General features: G+C 38.9%; 1 protein-coding gene across 2 annotated transcripts in view; it reads right to left on the bottom strand.

Annotated features, from left to right (window-relative positions):
• The window catches only part of txlng (taxilin gamma), a 72,689-nt gene that overhangs the window by 26,355 nt on the left and 28,639 nt on the right, over positions 1 to 17,695 (bottom strand). For both annotated transcript variants that reach the window (XM_062030277.1, XM_062030286.1), the window contains exons 3-7: positions 14,774 to 14,921; positions 7,464 to 7,555; positions 1,428 to 1,598; positions 1,133 to 1,327; positions 405 to 524 (exon numbers count right to left, since the gene is read on the bottom strand). In XM_062030277.1, coding sequence (XP_061886261.1) covers positions 405 to 524; positions 1,133 to 1,327; positions 1,428 to 1,598; positions 7,464 to 7,555; positions 14,774 to 14,921 — 726 coding nt within the window. The remainder of the gene's footprint in view (positions 1 to 404; positions 525 to 1,132; positions 1,328 to 1,427; positions 1,599 to 7,463; positions 7,556 to 14,773; positions 14,922 to 17,695) is intronic.

The following is a 17,695-nucleotide window of genomic DNA, read 5'->3' as shown; positions in this document are numbered from 1 at the left end:
TTTGAGTGTTACTATTTTTGTGATTGCACATTTGTACATTACATTTTGGGAGTGAACAGAGTTGTTAGAACGCTGGTTTGTAATATATTATTAAAGTTTGACTGACCTATCTGACTGTTTTGTTGACATTCCCTTTAGCGTAGCGTAGGTGCGGCTAATAGCACGGGGCGGCTAATAGGTAAACAAAGTTTTGAAATATTCCGTTCATTAAACGTGCGGCTAATAACACGGGGCGCCTTATGGTGCGGAAAATACGGTACTTGTTGGAATTCATGTCAAACGTACTACAAGCTGACAATTGTAAAGCATCGTGCTCATTGTTTGTGATCATGAATTGCCTCTAATGCAACTAAAACCTGCAAGTTATTGGTTTAACTTGGTTATGAGATTAAATTCTTACTCACAAGGTCTCCCTCTCTTTGTTGTTTATCCTCCACTTCCTTCATCATTTCAGTGATCCTTTGCAACTTAGCATCCATCAACTGTTGCTGTAGCTCTTTGTGCTTGAACACTTTGTCTATATGCTGAAAAGGGGAGACAAAAAACTTTTAATATACACTTCTAAATAGTGTTCACATTTTGAATTGAGTGAAACATAAGTACAGCAGAAAAATATAAAAACAGGAGAATGGAAAAAAACCTTTTGTGAAATCTGCATTTTGACGTAATGAGGTCACTTCAAATGTGAAGAGTTACTCATGATGCGTTTGCAAAAAGTGAGTAAAAAATGTTCAGAACTACAAAATTAACTTTCGTCTGTTGCATTCAAAGGATGTTTTACGAAACATAAAAAAAGATAAAGCTGCCTGTGAGTGCCTTTAGATAGAGGTGCACAGAGTGGTTCCCGTTGCGTAAGAAGAGCAATACGTGCTTTCATCATGTTGTCAGAAGTGTCTTTAATAGAATTGTCCCTAGTTCATTTTTTTTTTAAGTATCCAGATGGTCTGATTACTTACAAAAAACTTGAAAATATTGAGATTATGCAGATGCCAAATACATAAAAACAGGCACCAATATATAAAACATTTTTACAAAATAGGTCATCTTTAAGACTTTGTTCAGGCATGTCTCTAATACAATGACATATAGAGATAAGCAAGGGGTGTGGTTTTAAGTGTTGCTAGAGTCTTACCTCTTCCCTGAGCTCGTACTGCTCAATGAGCTTTTTGAGTTTTTCAGCAAGCTCCATGTTTTCCTGCCTCAGCTTCGTGTTGCGAGAGCTGTGTTGCTCCATCTGGACTTCAATATCACTTAAAGTCATCTGGAAGTGCAGCATGACTTCCTTACGTTGCTCCTCATACTCCCGAGACCGCTGGGCATTCTCCTCCTAATATAGGTGTGGGGAGAAGAAGAGGTTGTGAATATAAACTGCAGTCCATTCTTTGGATTTCTCTTGCTGTTATTATTGACAGTGGGCTGCTGTGAACCTTCAAAGTCTTGTTGTGTCTCTGTAGCTCCCTACAGAGGCTCTCCAACTTGCTGCGGGCCAAGATTGCTTTGCTGTGCTCGCCCTGAAGGTGAATCTTCTCTTTTACAATTTGTGACTGTTTCTTCTGCAGGGTCTTCAGACGCTTTTGCATGCAACGACTTTCCTCCAACTGAACACATACAACAAGAAACCACATGATGTTGTCCGTTATGCCTATTCAGATTTGGTGCCCACGGTGGAACTTCAAAATGTGAATACAGTGTTCCCTCGTCGCGTCACTGTTCACATACTGCAGTAATTCTTCATGTTAAAATGATGTCAGTATTAGAGTGTATGAAACAAGAAGTGTCCCTTTCAGTCCATAAAGCTGTAGGTATACAGGCTACGTATCATCTCTCCATTTGAAACAATTATGTACATCCATGCAAGAACATAGCCTTTGTACGTAGCCCATTTATCAAAAACATAGCTTTGTACGTAGCCCATTTATCTCATCTCCATGTAGTCCGGTTAAGCTACGATGCTACATCCCTAAATTTTATGTTATCTGTCAATTGAGTCTAGTAACAGTTACACAGCGCTGCACAGACAAAAAAAGACTTGTTTAAATGTAATACAAAATGCTTACCGTATTTCCTTGAATAGCCGCAGGGGCGTTAATTAATTTAAAACCTCCTGTCACTCCTGCGTTTACCGGAAACCGGCGGGATGGCCGTGCATGCGGTAATTATTTTAAAACCTCTTCTCACTCTGGCGTTTACCAAAAGGAATCCATAAAATTTAGGCGTGCGCTTTGAGTGTGATGTAAGCATACCATCATGAAAAGCACATTTAATTTAAAAAACGTTATTATGGTCTTACCTGTACTTATAAATGGAGTCCATTTGCAGCTCCTTCTGACCAAAAGCATCGATAACTTGTTTATAGAAGTCTTCCTTATTTTCTTTCTTCAGTTTTAAAAGTCTCTGTTTCGATGGAGATATTACTTTAATTATTACCTCCTGCTTCGATTGAAAGTCCAGTTTAGAAAACTGTTTTATTTTAGATACCGGTATGTAAGCCTCCTTGTTAAAAGGAAGAAAAAAAATCTCTTGCTGCGTGTGTTCACTTCTTCTGCAGTACCGGAAGTCGCAAGAAGGATCACTAGCGCGGCAGCGCCCTCTACCACCAAGATGCGGGAGTCATTTAATGACTTATACAGTATTTCACACACGCAGCTACGGTATATTAATAAAACATAGCTGCTTACTGTTCTCTTTAGCATACTGTACCGGTATTCAATAGCTTGGACCTTAAATCCTACTGAAAAGCTCTTTATCTTTTTTCCTTTGTGCGATTGTAAACTACTGAAAGCAGCTTCCTCCATTTTGAAAATGAGGACAGATGCGTCACTCGATAATAAAATTAATATTTTGCGAAACGAACTTGATCCAGCTTCAATAATAAACCGGCGATAAGGCCAAGCATGCGTTAATTATTTTGAGAAACGACTTTTACCCGGCAGTAATTCTAGACGTGCGAATACTATATTCCCTGCGCCAATTCAAGGAAATACGGTATACAATAAGCCTTTTTCCACAAAAAGTTCAAGAACTTTAAGTGATGTGATTTACCTTTGTTTCACTGTCTCCTCTATTTCACATTTATCCTCAAACAAAGTACGGTAGTATCAGGGTCCCAGTGACGTCCGGCTGAATACTTTATAATTCTCCATAAATACATTTAAAAGACTCAGTCCACTTCTCATAGCTTCGTGTACCAAAATAAAGTTTGTAAAAATTCATAAACAACACTTAACTGCATATTAATTTAAACACTATAGCTGGGGATAAACACTGCAGGATTGTTCCATTGATCTGCATTCTTTAACACACAGATACCACAAAGGTTTATTTTGTTTTTCTTTCTTTTTAATGTCAATAGAAATACTAATGTCCATAAAAAATAAGAAATAAACAAGTTGTCCTCGCGTTCTGTAATGGTGTTTCAAATTTTGAATACAAAGTTTTCGAAACGCCCCAACTGTGTTCAACCAATCAGCATTTCACAACACAGAAAGACACTTTAAAGTTTCCTAGGAACTTTTGAATGTACCAGGAAATAAAATGGTTCTTGCGGAAATGTATTTACCTGGGCAGTTTTTGGTGGAAACGCACAGGGTTCTTTATTTACAGGGCGTACAGCCAGCATTTTACTCCTGCAGTGGAATGTATGCCAAACACAAACTCTGTAACTGCATGTGCCAGTGTCCTACTAGCTAATAATATCAGTGGTCAGGAAGATGCTACATGCTAACGTTTCATTACAAGTTTCCTGGACTTACCCTCTCTTCTTATTGACTGTTGCCATGAATTGTAGGGACGTTCTTCACGATTAAATGTTTTGGGTAACAAGTTGGCATAGGCCACATGTCGGATCAAAGCAAAATTGTTTTATAAATATCTCCTTAACAGAGTTGTGTTTACACTAGGGGTGTAACGGTACATGTTTTGTATTGAACCGTTTTGGTACGGGGGTTTCGGTTCGGTACGGGGGTGTACCGAACGAGTTTCTAAGCTAAAGTCTTAACAAGCTGCTTTGCTTCTTCTGCCTCTGTCTCAGCACTCAGCATTGTCCCACCCACACAACCATCTGACACAAAAAGCGGTAACAGCAAATCAGCAGTGCGTATTCAAAGCGGTAACAGCCAATCAGCAGTGCGTATTCAAAGCGCATGTAGTCAGTGCTTCAGCGTTGAGCAGATAGGTGTTTAGCAGGTGAGCATCAGGCAGCGTACTCTCCCCAAATTAAAATAAACACCTCCCAGTCAACTACTAGTAACATCACTATGAGCCCGTTGACGTTCTAGAAACTTAAACTGCAGCTCAGCTCGCTCGAAGTCCTGGCTTGAGGTGAAGGCTAATTAGCTTTTACTGAATGTAAGCTCATTTTGCGGTGTGTGTGTGTGTGTGTGTGCGTGGTGTGTGTGTGTGTGTGTGTGTGTAGTCTCTCCTATTGCTATTGTACTATTTTTTCAGCTATAGTTACATTAAGCATTAGTAATGGAGCAGCCTAGTTTTGAATGGCAGGGTCCCTGCTATCACATGTTGATAAAAATATAAAATTTACATAATAAAAATCAACTACAGGCTTCCCAAATGCTGTAATAAATTAAGCATGATGAGTTGACTTGAAATTGTTTAATGTTGCACTTTTTATATGTAGAAGAAAAGTTTTGTCATTTTATTTAATCTGAGCAACAACTTGAGGCAGTTTAATGTTGATTAACGTGGGCAGAATTATTATATTGTTCCCAATGTTAAAAGGATAAAGCCATTGTTTACACATTTGGTAAATAAATAGCCAAAAAATGTATATTTTGTTGTTTTCTTACTGTACCGAAAATGAACCGAACCGTGACCTCTGAACCGAGGTACGTACCGAACCGAAATGTTTGTGTACCGTTACACCCCTAGTTTACACAAATTCTTTAAATAAAATGCTGAAAACTAAAGATTTATATATTTTCAGTTGCGATTCAATTATATATTTTTTTTAAAAATAATCTACAGTTCCGATAACCAAAATAATCATTAGTCGTAGGCTCGCAGCCCAATGAATGTATGACCTTTATTTAATGTTCTTCTTTTAATGACGTTTAAATTTGGACTAGGGGGGAGCAAACATCTTTGACAAAAATGTATAAGAAAATATGAATAGTGAACAGTTGTTGACCTCCCTCCCGTTTTTCCAGACTGAAATGAACATGCACATGTCATGAATAACTTAATGAATATTGAATAAATCAATTTGCAAAGCAGACCTTGCTTTTCATAGCAGAATGTCTGTGATGCTGAGGCATGTCGGACAGCTGAGGGATGCAGTCTCTGACTCTCCTCAGTAAGATAGTCACCCAACTAGCTAACAACAGAGAGAAGAAGTTGTGTGAAAAATAGCTTTAAATATCATTTTAGCCAAGGTCCGCCTGCTAAACTTTGTCTAGTTTTATTTATCCATTAGGAACTAAAAGTGTGAAGTGGCATCAATCTGCATGCAAAAAGGAAAGGTGCATTAATATCATCACACAAACAAATATTAGGCACCAAGATCATAAAATAATATATAATCTATTAGATAGATAAAATGTCAAGAAGTGATAAATAAAACAATAATATATGAGTCCATAACATGTCAGGAGTTAATCATCAATAATATACTTGTATATAGCTTTCTAAAAAAATGTATAATAATAATAATAATAATAATAATGGATTAGATTTATTAGCGCTTTTCTATCGACTAGATCAGGGGTCGGCAACCTTTACCACTCACAGAGCCATTTTGACAAGTTTCACAAATTAAAAAAAGACAATGGGAGCCACAAAACTCTTTTGAAAATGTAAAATGAAATAACACTGCATACAAAGCTTTTTTTGCTTTGTGCTATGTTTTAACCAGGGGTCTCAGACACACGCCCGGCCCGCACCTTGATATGACAATTTAATGTAAGTGCGGCCCACGAGTTTTATATGAATGGCGCTTGATAGCGCCATACTTGCCAACTCTTCCGGGAGTCTCCCGAATTTCAGGGCGTGAGGGTAATGCTTTTAGCGCCCTCTACAGCGTACCTGCTTGGCCACATGTTGAATGCAGCTTCTGCTTGCACACGAAAGTGACAGCAAGGCATACTTGGTCAACAGCCACACAGCTTACACTGACGGTAGCCGTATAAAACAACTTTAACACTGTTACGTTACAAATATGCGCCACACTGTGAACCCACACCAAAAAAGAATGACAAATACATTTCTGGAGAACCTCCGCACCGTAACACAACATAAACACAACACAACAAATACCCAGAATCCCATGCAGCCCTAACTTTCCCAGTCTACATTATACACCCCGCTACCACCAAACCCCGCCCACCTCAACCGACGCACGGAGGGAGGAGGGGGGGGGGGTGGATGTGTGGGGGGGTTTGGTGGTAGCAGGGGTGTATAATGTGGACCGGGAGAGTTAGGGCTGCATGGGATTCTGGGTATTTGTTGTGTTGTGTTTATGTTGTGTTACGGTGCGGAGGTTCTCCAGAAATGTATTTGTCATTCTTTTTTGGTGTGGGTTCACAGTGTGGCGCATATTTGTAACGTAACAGTGTTAAAGTTGTTTTATTCTTCCGCCGTCAGTGTAAGCTGTGTGACTGTTGACCAAGTATGCCTTGCTGTCTCCTTCGTAAGTAAGTAAAAGTTACATATAACATGTGGCCGGGCCGGCACACTGTTAGTACAGGTTACAGAGGACAATAAATGCAGTGCCATAAAGGCACGCCCTTAATTTAATTGTTAAGGTGTAAATCGGAGAATATTCGCCCCGGGAGATATCTAGGAGGGGCAGTGAGATCTATAAGTCCCCTGGGAAAATCGGGAGGGTCGGCAAGTATGCAGATGAGCCACATCAGAGTGGTCAAAGAGCCGCATACGGCTCCGGAGCCGCGGGTTGCCGACCCCTGGACTAGATACTCAAGCGCACAAAGAGAAGTGAGAACCCATTATTCAATCATTAGCATTCATTAGCATCACAAAATGTACGTTTTTTGAGGAGCCTAGATAGCATAAGTTTTCTGATGTTTGTTTTTATTGTTGGTAATTTGACAGTTGTTTGCTAACATGAAAATGGTATACATTGTTTTTTAGCTCTTTGCTTGTCCTTGTTTTAAAAATGGATCAAAATGTATTAGTTATTTTTCTTTTGCAACAGCCTAATGAGCACCACAGTAAATACATATTTCTAAATGAAGTGGTCATCTTTATTGTTAATTAGCACATATCAAAAAATATCTCAAGCTGAATTTAAAAGCTGACGGCTAAATTAGAGCTACTGAATATGTGTACGCTTCATAATCCGATTAGTCGACTCATCATTAAGATAGTCTATGACTAATCAACTATCAAAACAGTCGTTAGTTTCAGTCCTAATTTGGACTTAAGGTTAGGGTACAAAGGTAGCAGGAAAGTTGGATACCAAATTTGCAACTACATCAACCATAGCATCTTACCAGGTCAGCGTATTTCTTGCACAGAGCTGCCAGTTTTTCTTCAGGTGTAGCGAGTGAGTTCAGAGCCTGCATTAGTAACACAACTTCTTCGCCTGGAAGACAAACCCAAACACAAAGAGTCATGTCTGACTGTTGGTGGCTGAAAATCACTGCTGGCAATCAATTACAATCTTTAATGGTGATTAAAGATCTTTTTATATTTATCGATTGTGTTTTGTTTGGGGGCTTGACAAATTTTTACATAACAGAATTAGACAAATATGTTGTTTTTTATGCAAATGGATGTTTTATTCTACGATATGATCAGGAGACATGGAAATGTACAGCTGTGTCATCAGCACAACTGTTGAACTTAATTCCATGTCTGCTGATGACATTGCCAAGTGAAAGCATGTAAATATTAAAAATAGGACCTGAAACAAATCTTTGGGTGACACCACATGTGATTTTATGGGTCTTTAAGTAGCTTGAATCCATACTTAGTAATAATTTTCAAAAAAGAAGGATGGTACAACACTGCTATGTTATTCTGGATAGTAAATAAAATATTAACTCAAGAGGAGCTCAGAAAAACTATTAATACTGGCCAGCAAATTTCTTCATCAGGAAGACAACAATGTATAGATAGCAGGTAAGGCTGTACAAAATATTGTGGGAAAAGCAATCAGAATTTAAACTACGGCTGCAGGTACAGGATATTTTCGTAAGGAGTATTTTACTTAAAATTCCTTTGGTTAATCGGATAAAACATTTTTGTTTGGTTAGAGAGCAATTATAAATACACAAGAGAAAATAAGAAATTCACTTAATAATGAATAGGGTTGGTAATGTCTCATGGCCAATTTCCCAAATCGATTTGATTTTTATATAGTTTTAAAATGATTAATCACAATTTGGTTTCATCTAGTGTGTCAATGTGAGTGTGAATGTTGTCTATCTGTGTTGGCCCTGCGATGAGGTGGCGACTTGTCCAGGGTGTATCCCGCCTTCCGCCCGAATGCAGCTGGTATAGACTCCAGCGCTACCCCGAAGGGGACAAGCAGTAGAAAATGGATGGATGGATGGTTTCATCTAAACGCAAATATTTAAAATGTCTCGAAATCGTTATAAAATATAAATGTACTTATACTTAGACTTCCTTGTATTGTCATTCAAATTTGAACTTTACAGTACAGATAAGAACAACATTTTGTTGCATTAGCAGTGCAGGATAAAAGAGCAATAAGGTGCAGATATAAATAAATAGATTACTGTACAGATAAATATATTGCACTTTTTCATATGCATCCACGTTTATGGATGTATGTTATATTGTCTTTATATTCCAGCGAGTGAATCCATTTTTGGGGGGATACAATGTATTTTCTCTTCACCATGAACAACTTTGGACAATTTAAACTTTCTTAAAAGCCTCAAAAATAAAAAATTTTAAATAACAAAAAAATTGCAAGTGAAAGCATATGTTTATTGCAACATTCCATTACCGGTACTATGAACTGCATCAAGGTATCGTTTCTTCAAGTGCAAAAGATTAATGATAAATATATGTAAGCTTTTATTCTGGGACTCTTGTTTTGTTAGCGCAGTCAGACAGTATGTAACACACAGTCATTTTATTGTGAACGCCGGCGCATGTTTTTTCTGGCACATTTAAAACAGTGGCGCTTACAGGGAGATGAAGCTGTAAACAAAAGTATGTCCCGAGCACAGCTGCCGTCCTTTCCAGTGCTAATTTTGACAGCAGTTTTTAATTTAGTTTTATAGTCTTTTGACCAAAAGGTATTTGTCAAATTGTTGTCATCTAAATACATTTTGTTTTATTCTAGTTTTAAACAACAAAATTACATAATTTTAGTCAGCTAAAATGACAGTAAATTAAGTCGATGAAATTATCAAGTATAAAAGGTAAGGCCTATTTAAAGTGTATTTAAAAGCACATTTATCTAAACTACCTGCAAAGCATGTGTTAGCATGATCTCATGGTCAAGAATGATGTATTAGGGCATGTTTTGCTCTACAGTTCAAAGCCAATAGATATCATTCAGGCACTTTTTCTATTTTTTAAGCTACATTTCTGGCAAGGCAGCTGTGTATGTGTGTTACATGTTACGATGCATGCTTTCATCATAATTTGTTAAAGAGCGGGACAAATGGAAGAAGCAAATACACATGTGGCATGGCAAATTTCATCCATCCATCCATTCATTCATTCTCTTCTGCTTGTCCCTCTCATGGAGGAGGGGTGGCTGGAACCTTTCATTTGTTAATAAATCTCTGCCTCGAATAATTGTTTTTAATTAAAAAAAATAGGAAACACATCAACTTAAGCAAGCGTGTTGGACCACATTAAAAGTGGTCATGCCATAAAATAAATACATTTACCATTAAACAAACGATTTCTTGAGGCAGAGAAAGTTATTTGATAATTTTTTGTAAAAAAGTAATACGGGAGAATTAGCTTTAACTTACAGTTGTGGAGCTGTCACGATCGATGACTCGCCTGCTGATGGCATCCTAGCATCAAAAATTAAGTGTGTCTTGTATACTTTCTCCCAAGTGTACACATATCATCAAAGTTTACTGATATACTTATATTACAATGTGGAACATCAATACATTTTGGTTTTGGCGGTGAGAAATCCAACTTCCTGGTCTCACAATGAAAAGCATCTGATTGGCTCTCCTACGTAACAAACTCTCGTCCGACTCTCATATGTACGCTGGTAAAGAGTGGTGATTGGATTTATTCCGAAATTGTCTCACCCATTTTACAAGACAAAATTAAATATAATTGGATTTCTTTTCGGTCAACATTTTCGTCTCACTTTAATTAGTTGCGTAAATTGTCAAGTTTGTTAGTCTTGGTCAACGTGCATTTTGTTTTGATTTATTTTCTTATTTTCGTCAGTTATCGTCAACCCTTTCCTCTGAGACAAAAATAATTAGTCAATGAAACTGACACTGGTCCTGTCTTCAGTTTTTATTTTACAAGACTCTCAGGCCCCATTTACACTAAGCCAGATAAGGTTATCCAGGGTAAATCACAACTAACCTTATCCGTGTCCACACACAACAATGCCACGGTTTAAGACCCTCTCCGTCCGCCGGCGCAACGCGACCTAGTACGCATGCGCGGAAAATGCACACGGCATAGTCATCTCCAGTGTTGCTTTGTGTGCAAGTTCTTAAATTTAACTTATCTGAACAATATCCAGTGTTGTGGTATTTCAATTAACTGGAATTCAGTGTGCTGTGAGGCCCTATTGTAGTGAATCACACCTGAGCCATCATAAATTCATCAAATCTTTATTAGACACGTGAACAATGTGATAAAGAACATTTTACATCAATCAAACTAGGGATCTAGATATCTGGTCAGGACACGCCTCACTCTTTTGCCTTCACCTTCATTGTCCATTCGTTTTTGGTGACTGTATATACTCTGGACCTAGATGTCGAGTGCGCGACATACATGGCGGACAATAACTGATACAGTCTGCCTTGCCAGTCAAAATGCATTCGCCGTTTTCCTCGACAGCCAGGTAATACAAAGCACACCTTTTTTATCACATCCACGGGAGCTCGCATTCTCGTTGTCTCTCCTTCGACAAATGGACTAAGTTTTTCGCTAAGTAGAAACACAGCTGACCTTCGAAAGTTCTCTTGTCGTCTGAGAAGTGTGGTATCCGAAATAGCTGCAATCGCTCTCTCTTAAGGTATTCATGTGTGATTTCCACAAGCGTCTGTACAGTACATGTAGAAGAAGGAGAAACACGGACATGTCTGGATGACTCGCCTTCATATTTCCAGTGGTTAGCTCCGAGTTACAAAACCGCTTTATTATGAAGCTGGCTGTGGTGCGTTCTTTCTGATGTCACTTCCTGTGTGGGCGAGGTCTTTCTGGCGTCACTTCCTCTCCGAACTCACTTTGTAAACGATCAATGAGTCCACACAAAGCTAAGTGCCGGAGATTCAAGAATTACACGCAGGGGTGCAAATTAACACTCGCCAGTCGCCATTTGCGAGCTATTTTTAGCTTTGGCGAGTAAAATATTTGCCTAACTTGCCACGCTGGCGAGTTGAAAAAGTGAGGTTCACAACAGCAATAATGCAGCGCTTACCGGTACCTAAAGCAACACGGAGATCATTATTTTACCAAGCACATATTTGTTGTGATGTCACGTTCGACGTTCCGTAGACTAGTTGCTAAGATACGGCAGTTAGCTAGCCTAGTAGTTAGCTTAGAGCGCGCACTACAGGGATATCTCTCAGGCGACAGTCACAGAGTGTACCGGTAACGTTACTCGAGTCTTAATAGCTAACAATCATTCTTCCTAGCCTTAAGCCTATAAATCTTACTCTCTGTCTCTCACTCACTATCTGTCTGTATATTTACAGACACCCACCTAGGCTACAGCTCTCACACACCGACACACACTTAGCTCTCTCTCACTTACTCACTCACTCACTCACTCACTCACAATGTCACACACACAAAGCTCTTTCTCTCACACACACACACACACGGGGAGGGGCGGTGAAGTTCTGAGACGTTAATTTTTTCTATATATGTTAATCTGATGTTCTTTCATTAATGTTCTTTCATTATTTATATCCAGACAATGTTGGCAACAGATTTAATATTTTTTTCCTATATTTTTTGTAGCAAGCAGTTCACGGTCAATCAGACTTGCATATTACTTTTATTTTATTGAATGCAGATATTTTTTAATGTTTAAATGTAAAAAAATTAATGTAAATATCCAGACAATGTTGAAAAATATTTAACTATTTCTTTATTCTTTGTAGCAATCAATGCACTGTAAAACTTGTATATTACTTAAATTTTATTGAATACAGATCTTTTAAAATCTTATCTGCACTGCATCATGCGTCCTGCTTCTAGTTTCATAGGATAGTAAAAAAAAGAATCTATATACTCTATATACTATACTGTGGCCCCTGGTTGGTTGTAGAATTGGTTTTAATGTGACGTGAACACTTCTACATGGCGGAATACAATGGTAAAGGAAATAGTTTGTTTTGGCATTTGGCGAGTAAAAAATATGGTTGGCGAGTATGTTTTTTCACCTACTAGCCACTTGGCGAGTTGGTCAAAAAGTTAGTTTGCACCCCTGATTACACGGCTGACTTACCCATGTGAAATATTGTCCGAAGAGGGGGACCTTAAACGCTGGTTTAGTGTGGCTGAAACGGGGCTTAGGCTAAATAATTGTTCGTTTAAGGGGTTAAACGACTTAGTGTAGACATGGCCTCAGTTACAAATAAATTCAACAATAATAACTGATTCAGACGTTTACGTTGCATGATTACAACATAATATGGTTCCCTTTGAGAACGAGTCACTTAAAGCCAGCAAGAGCAGAGCGGCCTTAAGTCTTTGCAAACTAAAGGTTTGATGGCTTCTATAACTGTATACATTCATGGTCCGCAGGGAATCGGGTAATGTTATGCTGATAAATCTCTTTCTTTCTTTTGTTTGCCTTTGATGGCTTGTTGTTGGCAGCTAACATTAGCACAGTCAGCATGACACTGCTGCTGCTACACAGAGCGGGAGTGCAGTGGTCAATATTACCCGATATTGCCAAACTTATATCAAACCAATTTTACGCAGCTCTAATAATAAATGACCAATTGTTTCCATTTTTTAAATTAGACCTAATGCCATGACAGTATCTTCATAACTGTGCATTTCTGAACCTAGAGACAGGCTGAGGGTGTGTGTGTGTGTGTGTGTGTGTATGCGAGCGGCCACGCAGAGACAAAGATAGTGGAGACAGACAAGAGTGTCCACTCCATTCCTTTCAATCTGCTATACTGTACATACAATAGCTCAAAAAGTAATGGTTAAGGTTCCACACTTTGAAAGTTGTGTACACACAATGCTCAGTGATTGTAATGCACATTTGACACTCCCTGGGTTAGCGGAGGTGGCTCACCGCTCTCGCATAAAATACTTTTTTTGTGACCGCTTGTATTTGAATACTGAAAAACTGCATGACGCAAGACACACTTTCCTCTTTCAATTTTCATGCCAACCTCTACTTGCTAAATATAGTAACAAAGTTGCTTGATTGGAAGCAGTTATCTTTTTAGGGTTTCTACGATTACACAGATTAATTCGATTAGAAAAAATATTTGATTTATATTCTGTTGCTTTGATTAATCGTTTCATAAGTGTCACTCATAAAAACGTATAAACTCCGGACCGCATGAGTGCCCGGAACTTCAGATATGCAGATAATTTCCGCACGACCCCTGCAATAGAGCGCACCGTAATCTGTGTGGCAGTGAACAACGGAGAGTTTTTGTTGTTTATTAAAGTGCAATTTCTATGTTGATGATGTGCATTTTAGAAAAATATAATAAAGTTTATAGGATGCATAAAAATTGAATTTTATTTCCACTCGTTTCCCTAAAATATGCATTGAGACTATAAAGTATGTTTTGTCTTTTTATTACTCAGAAGAAAAAAAAATCTATAGATTACTAGAATACTCAATAACAGCCCTTATCTCTACTGCTACATCTCTGGCAAAGCAGGTGAACAGTATGAGGTGTGTTGTAAAGGGGAGTTACGTTGCATGTCTCCACATTATACTTCGATTAAAATGTGTTCATGAGCAAGGCGAACCGGAAGCGGCACGTTTATAATTGATCTTGGGAAACACTACATTCACTTCCTCTGCGTTGGTGACGTAAGCACATTTGACAACAATAAATGTCTTTATGGTTTTAACTCTACCATTAAACCAATGATTTTTCGAGACAGAGAAAATTACTCCATCAGTTTTGTAATACATTTAATCAAAGAATCGTGTCACCCCTAATTCACCCTGACATACGACCAAATTTCTAAACGACGAAGATTTTGCATCACAAACAAACGCAGCCATTTCCTCCAGGCCTTTTTGGCATGATGGTCGACATTTGCAACTCACTCTCTCCCAGTCAAAGACTGGCCAGGGCTAGTTGGCTCTACAGCTCTGGTTCTACCCCACTGACGGCCGGACATCTATCATTGGTCAGCTCGTGGGAGGCGGGATCACATGAATTAGTTGGATTTACTTTACTTCGCCCTTATTTTAAACCGCCTGCCAACTGTCATCCAATAAAGAATGGATAACAACAAAAATTGATTTCTTAAAATAGGCATGCTAAAATCCTCCAAGAATCTCTATTTCCAATTAGAAATCTCAGTTTGAAGGCAGAAAATCAAGATTCACATGTTTTCGCAAATGGTGCATCTTTAAAAGCAAGCATAAGTTTAACTACAAGAGAGTTCATACCGAAGCTTTTGTCGTCTCCAGACTTTGCTTCTCCTCCTAGATCAAGCTCCACATCTCCCAGGTCTCTGGGACTGTCCTCTCTGCCCGGGGTCTCTCCTCTCTCTTCCTCAGTGCAACACAATTCTATGGCAAACTCTGCAACCTCCTCCTGACAGGATACATACACAAAAGTCTAAACGTCAAGATTCTGGAAAAAGACAAAAACAGTTGCAACAGGGCGGTCTTCACTAAACCGTATGTAAAGTGAAAGCTGTTAAGATCTGCATGCCTTGGATTGGCTGACTCACGTCAACACAAGTGGTTGTAATTAAACTTCGCTATTAAGTGCACATTTCTTTGTGATTATCCCAGAGACATAGGGACTTTAGTTGGTCCACAAAATCAAATTGTCAACATAAAAGCGATCCAGTCTAAATAAAATTCACAAAGTCAAAGGATTAAAGCAGGAGAGTCCAAAATGTGGCTCAGGGGGCATAGATTTGTATTGATAGGAATACAATTAACCATGTAACAATATGCAAGAGCATTAGGGCCACACTGAAAAGAAAAAAAGATTAGAATACAGAATGTTTAAAGAAGATATCACACAAACAATTATTTAAAAGTATTTAACAACTTTGTAGGGCTACCTAAATTCACATTAAAATGCAATCTAATTTCTGCAGTGCATCTGGAAAGTATTCACAAGGCCTCACTTTGACAAATGAGATGACGGCGAGACTTGCGCAGATGCAGTGAATCATTTGTGAGCATCTGCACATGTGCTCTGTGCTGAGTGAATTGTGTGTTAGGTTGCCTGAGCATGCAATAACCATGTGCAAGCTTTAGCCCATGCATTTTGTGATGAGTGAATCAATCCACTTCGGTGAGTGACAAAGAGCCACTCGAGTCAGTAAAAAGGATCACATTTATCATCACTAGTTTGTACTCTGCCATGCACTGTAAAGTGTGGGACTTTATATATAGACAGGTGTGTGCCTTTCCGAATTATGTCCAATCAACTGAATTGACCACAGGTGGACTCCAATTAAGCTGTAGGAACATCTCAAGAATGATCAGTTAAAACAGAATGCACCTGCTCTCACTTCTGAGCTTCATGGCAAAGGCTGTGAATACTTATGTACAAAACCCAAAACCAGTGAAGTTGGCATGTTGAGTAAATCGTAAATAAAAACAGAATACAGTGATTTGCAAATCCTTTTCAACTTATATTCAATTGAATAGACTGCAAAGACAAGATACTTAATGTTCAAACCGGTAAACTTTGTTATTTTTTGCAAATATTAGCTCAATTGGAATTTGATGCCTGCAACATGTTTCAGAAAAGCTGGCACATGTGGCAAAAAAGACTGAGAAAGTTGAGGAATGCTCATCAAACACTTATTTGGAACATCCCACAGGTGAACAGGCTAATTGGGAACAGGTGGGTCCCATGATTTTGTATAAAAGCAGCTTCCATGAAATGCTTAGTCATTCACAAACAACGATGGGGTGAGGGTCATCACTTTGTGAACAAATGCGTGAGCAAATTGTCCAACAGTTTTAAAACAAAATTTTTCAACGAGCTATTGCAAGGAATTTAGGGATTTCACCATCTACGGTCTGTAATATCAAAAGATTCAGAGAATCTGGAGAAATCACTGCACGTAAGCAATGTTATTACAGACCTTCGATCCCTCAGGCAGTACTGCATCAAAAAGCGACATCAGTGTGTAAAGGATATCACCACATGGGCTCAGGAACACTTCAGAAAACCACTGTCAGTAACTACAGTTGGTCGCTACATCTGTAAGTGCAAGTTAACACTCTGCTATGCAAAGCGAAAACCATTTATCAACAACACCCAGAAATGCCGCCGGCTTCACTGGGCCCGAGCTCATCCAAGATGGACTGATGCAAAGTGGAAAAGTGTTTTGTGGTCTGACGAGTCCACATTACAAATTGTTTTTGGAAACTGCGGACATCGTGTCCTTCGGACCAAAGAGGAAAGAACCATCCAGCCTGGGAACTGAGAACGACGTGGCGCTCAGTTGGGAGAGTGGCCGTGCCAGCAACCTGAAGGTTCCTGGTTTAATCCCCACCTTCTACCAACCTTGTCACGTCCGTTGTGTCCTTGAGCAAGACACTTCACCCTTGCTCCTGATGGGTCGTGGTTAGGGCCTTGCATGGCAGCTCCCGCCATCAGTGTGTGAATGTGTGTGTGAATGGATGAATGTAGAAATAGTGTCAAAGTGCTTTGAGTACCTTGAAGGTAGAAAAGCGCTATACAAGTATAACCCATTTACCATTTACCGGTACTGTTCTAGGCGCAAAGTTCAACAGCCAGCATCTTTGATGGTATGGAGTTGTATTAGTGCCCAAGGCATGGGTAACTTACACATCTGTGAAGGCACCATTGATGCTGAAAGGTACATACAGGTTTTGGCGCAACATACTGTATGTTGCCATCCAAGCAACGTCTTTTCTATGGACGCCCCTACTTATTTCAGCAAGACAATGCCAAGCCACATTATGCACGTGTTACAACAGCGTGGCTTCATAGTAAATGAGAGCGGTACTAGACTGACCTGCCTGTAGTCCAGACCTGTCTCCCATTGAAAATGTGTGGCGCAATATGAAGCCTAAAATACCGTAACGAAGACCCCGGATTGTTGAACAACTTAAGCTGTACATCAAGCAAGAATGGAAAATAATTCCACTTGAAAAGCTTCAAAAACTGGTCTCCTCAGTTCACAAACGTTTACTGAGTGTTGTTAAAAAGAAAGGCCATGTAACACAGTGGTAAAAATGCCCCTGTGCCAACTTTTTTGCAGTGTGTTGCTGCCATTAAATTCTAAGTTAATGATTATTTGCAAAAAAAAGAAATTACATTTCTCAGTTTGAACATTAAATATCTTGTCTTTGCAGTGCATTCAATTGAAT

The sequence above is a fragment of the Entelurus aequoreus genome, linkage group LG02 (genome assembly GCF_033978785.1).
Source record: "Entelurus aequoreus isolate RoL-2023_Sb linkage group LG02, RoL_Eaeq_v1.1, whole genome shotgun sequence".
Classification (NCBI taxonomy): domain Eukaryota; kingdom Metazoa; phylum Chordata; class Actinopteri; order Syngnathiformes; family Syngnathidae; genus Entelurus; species Entelurus aequoreus.
This window is presented reverse-complemented; position numbering and strand designations above follow the sequence as displayed.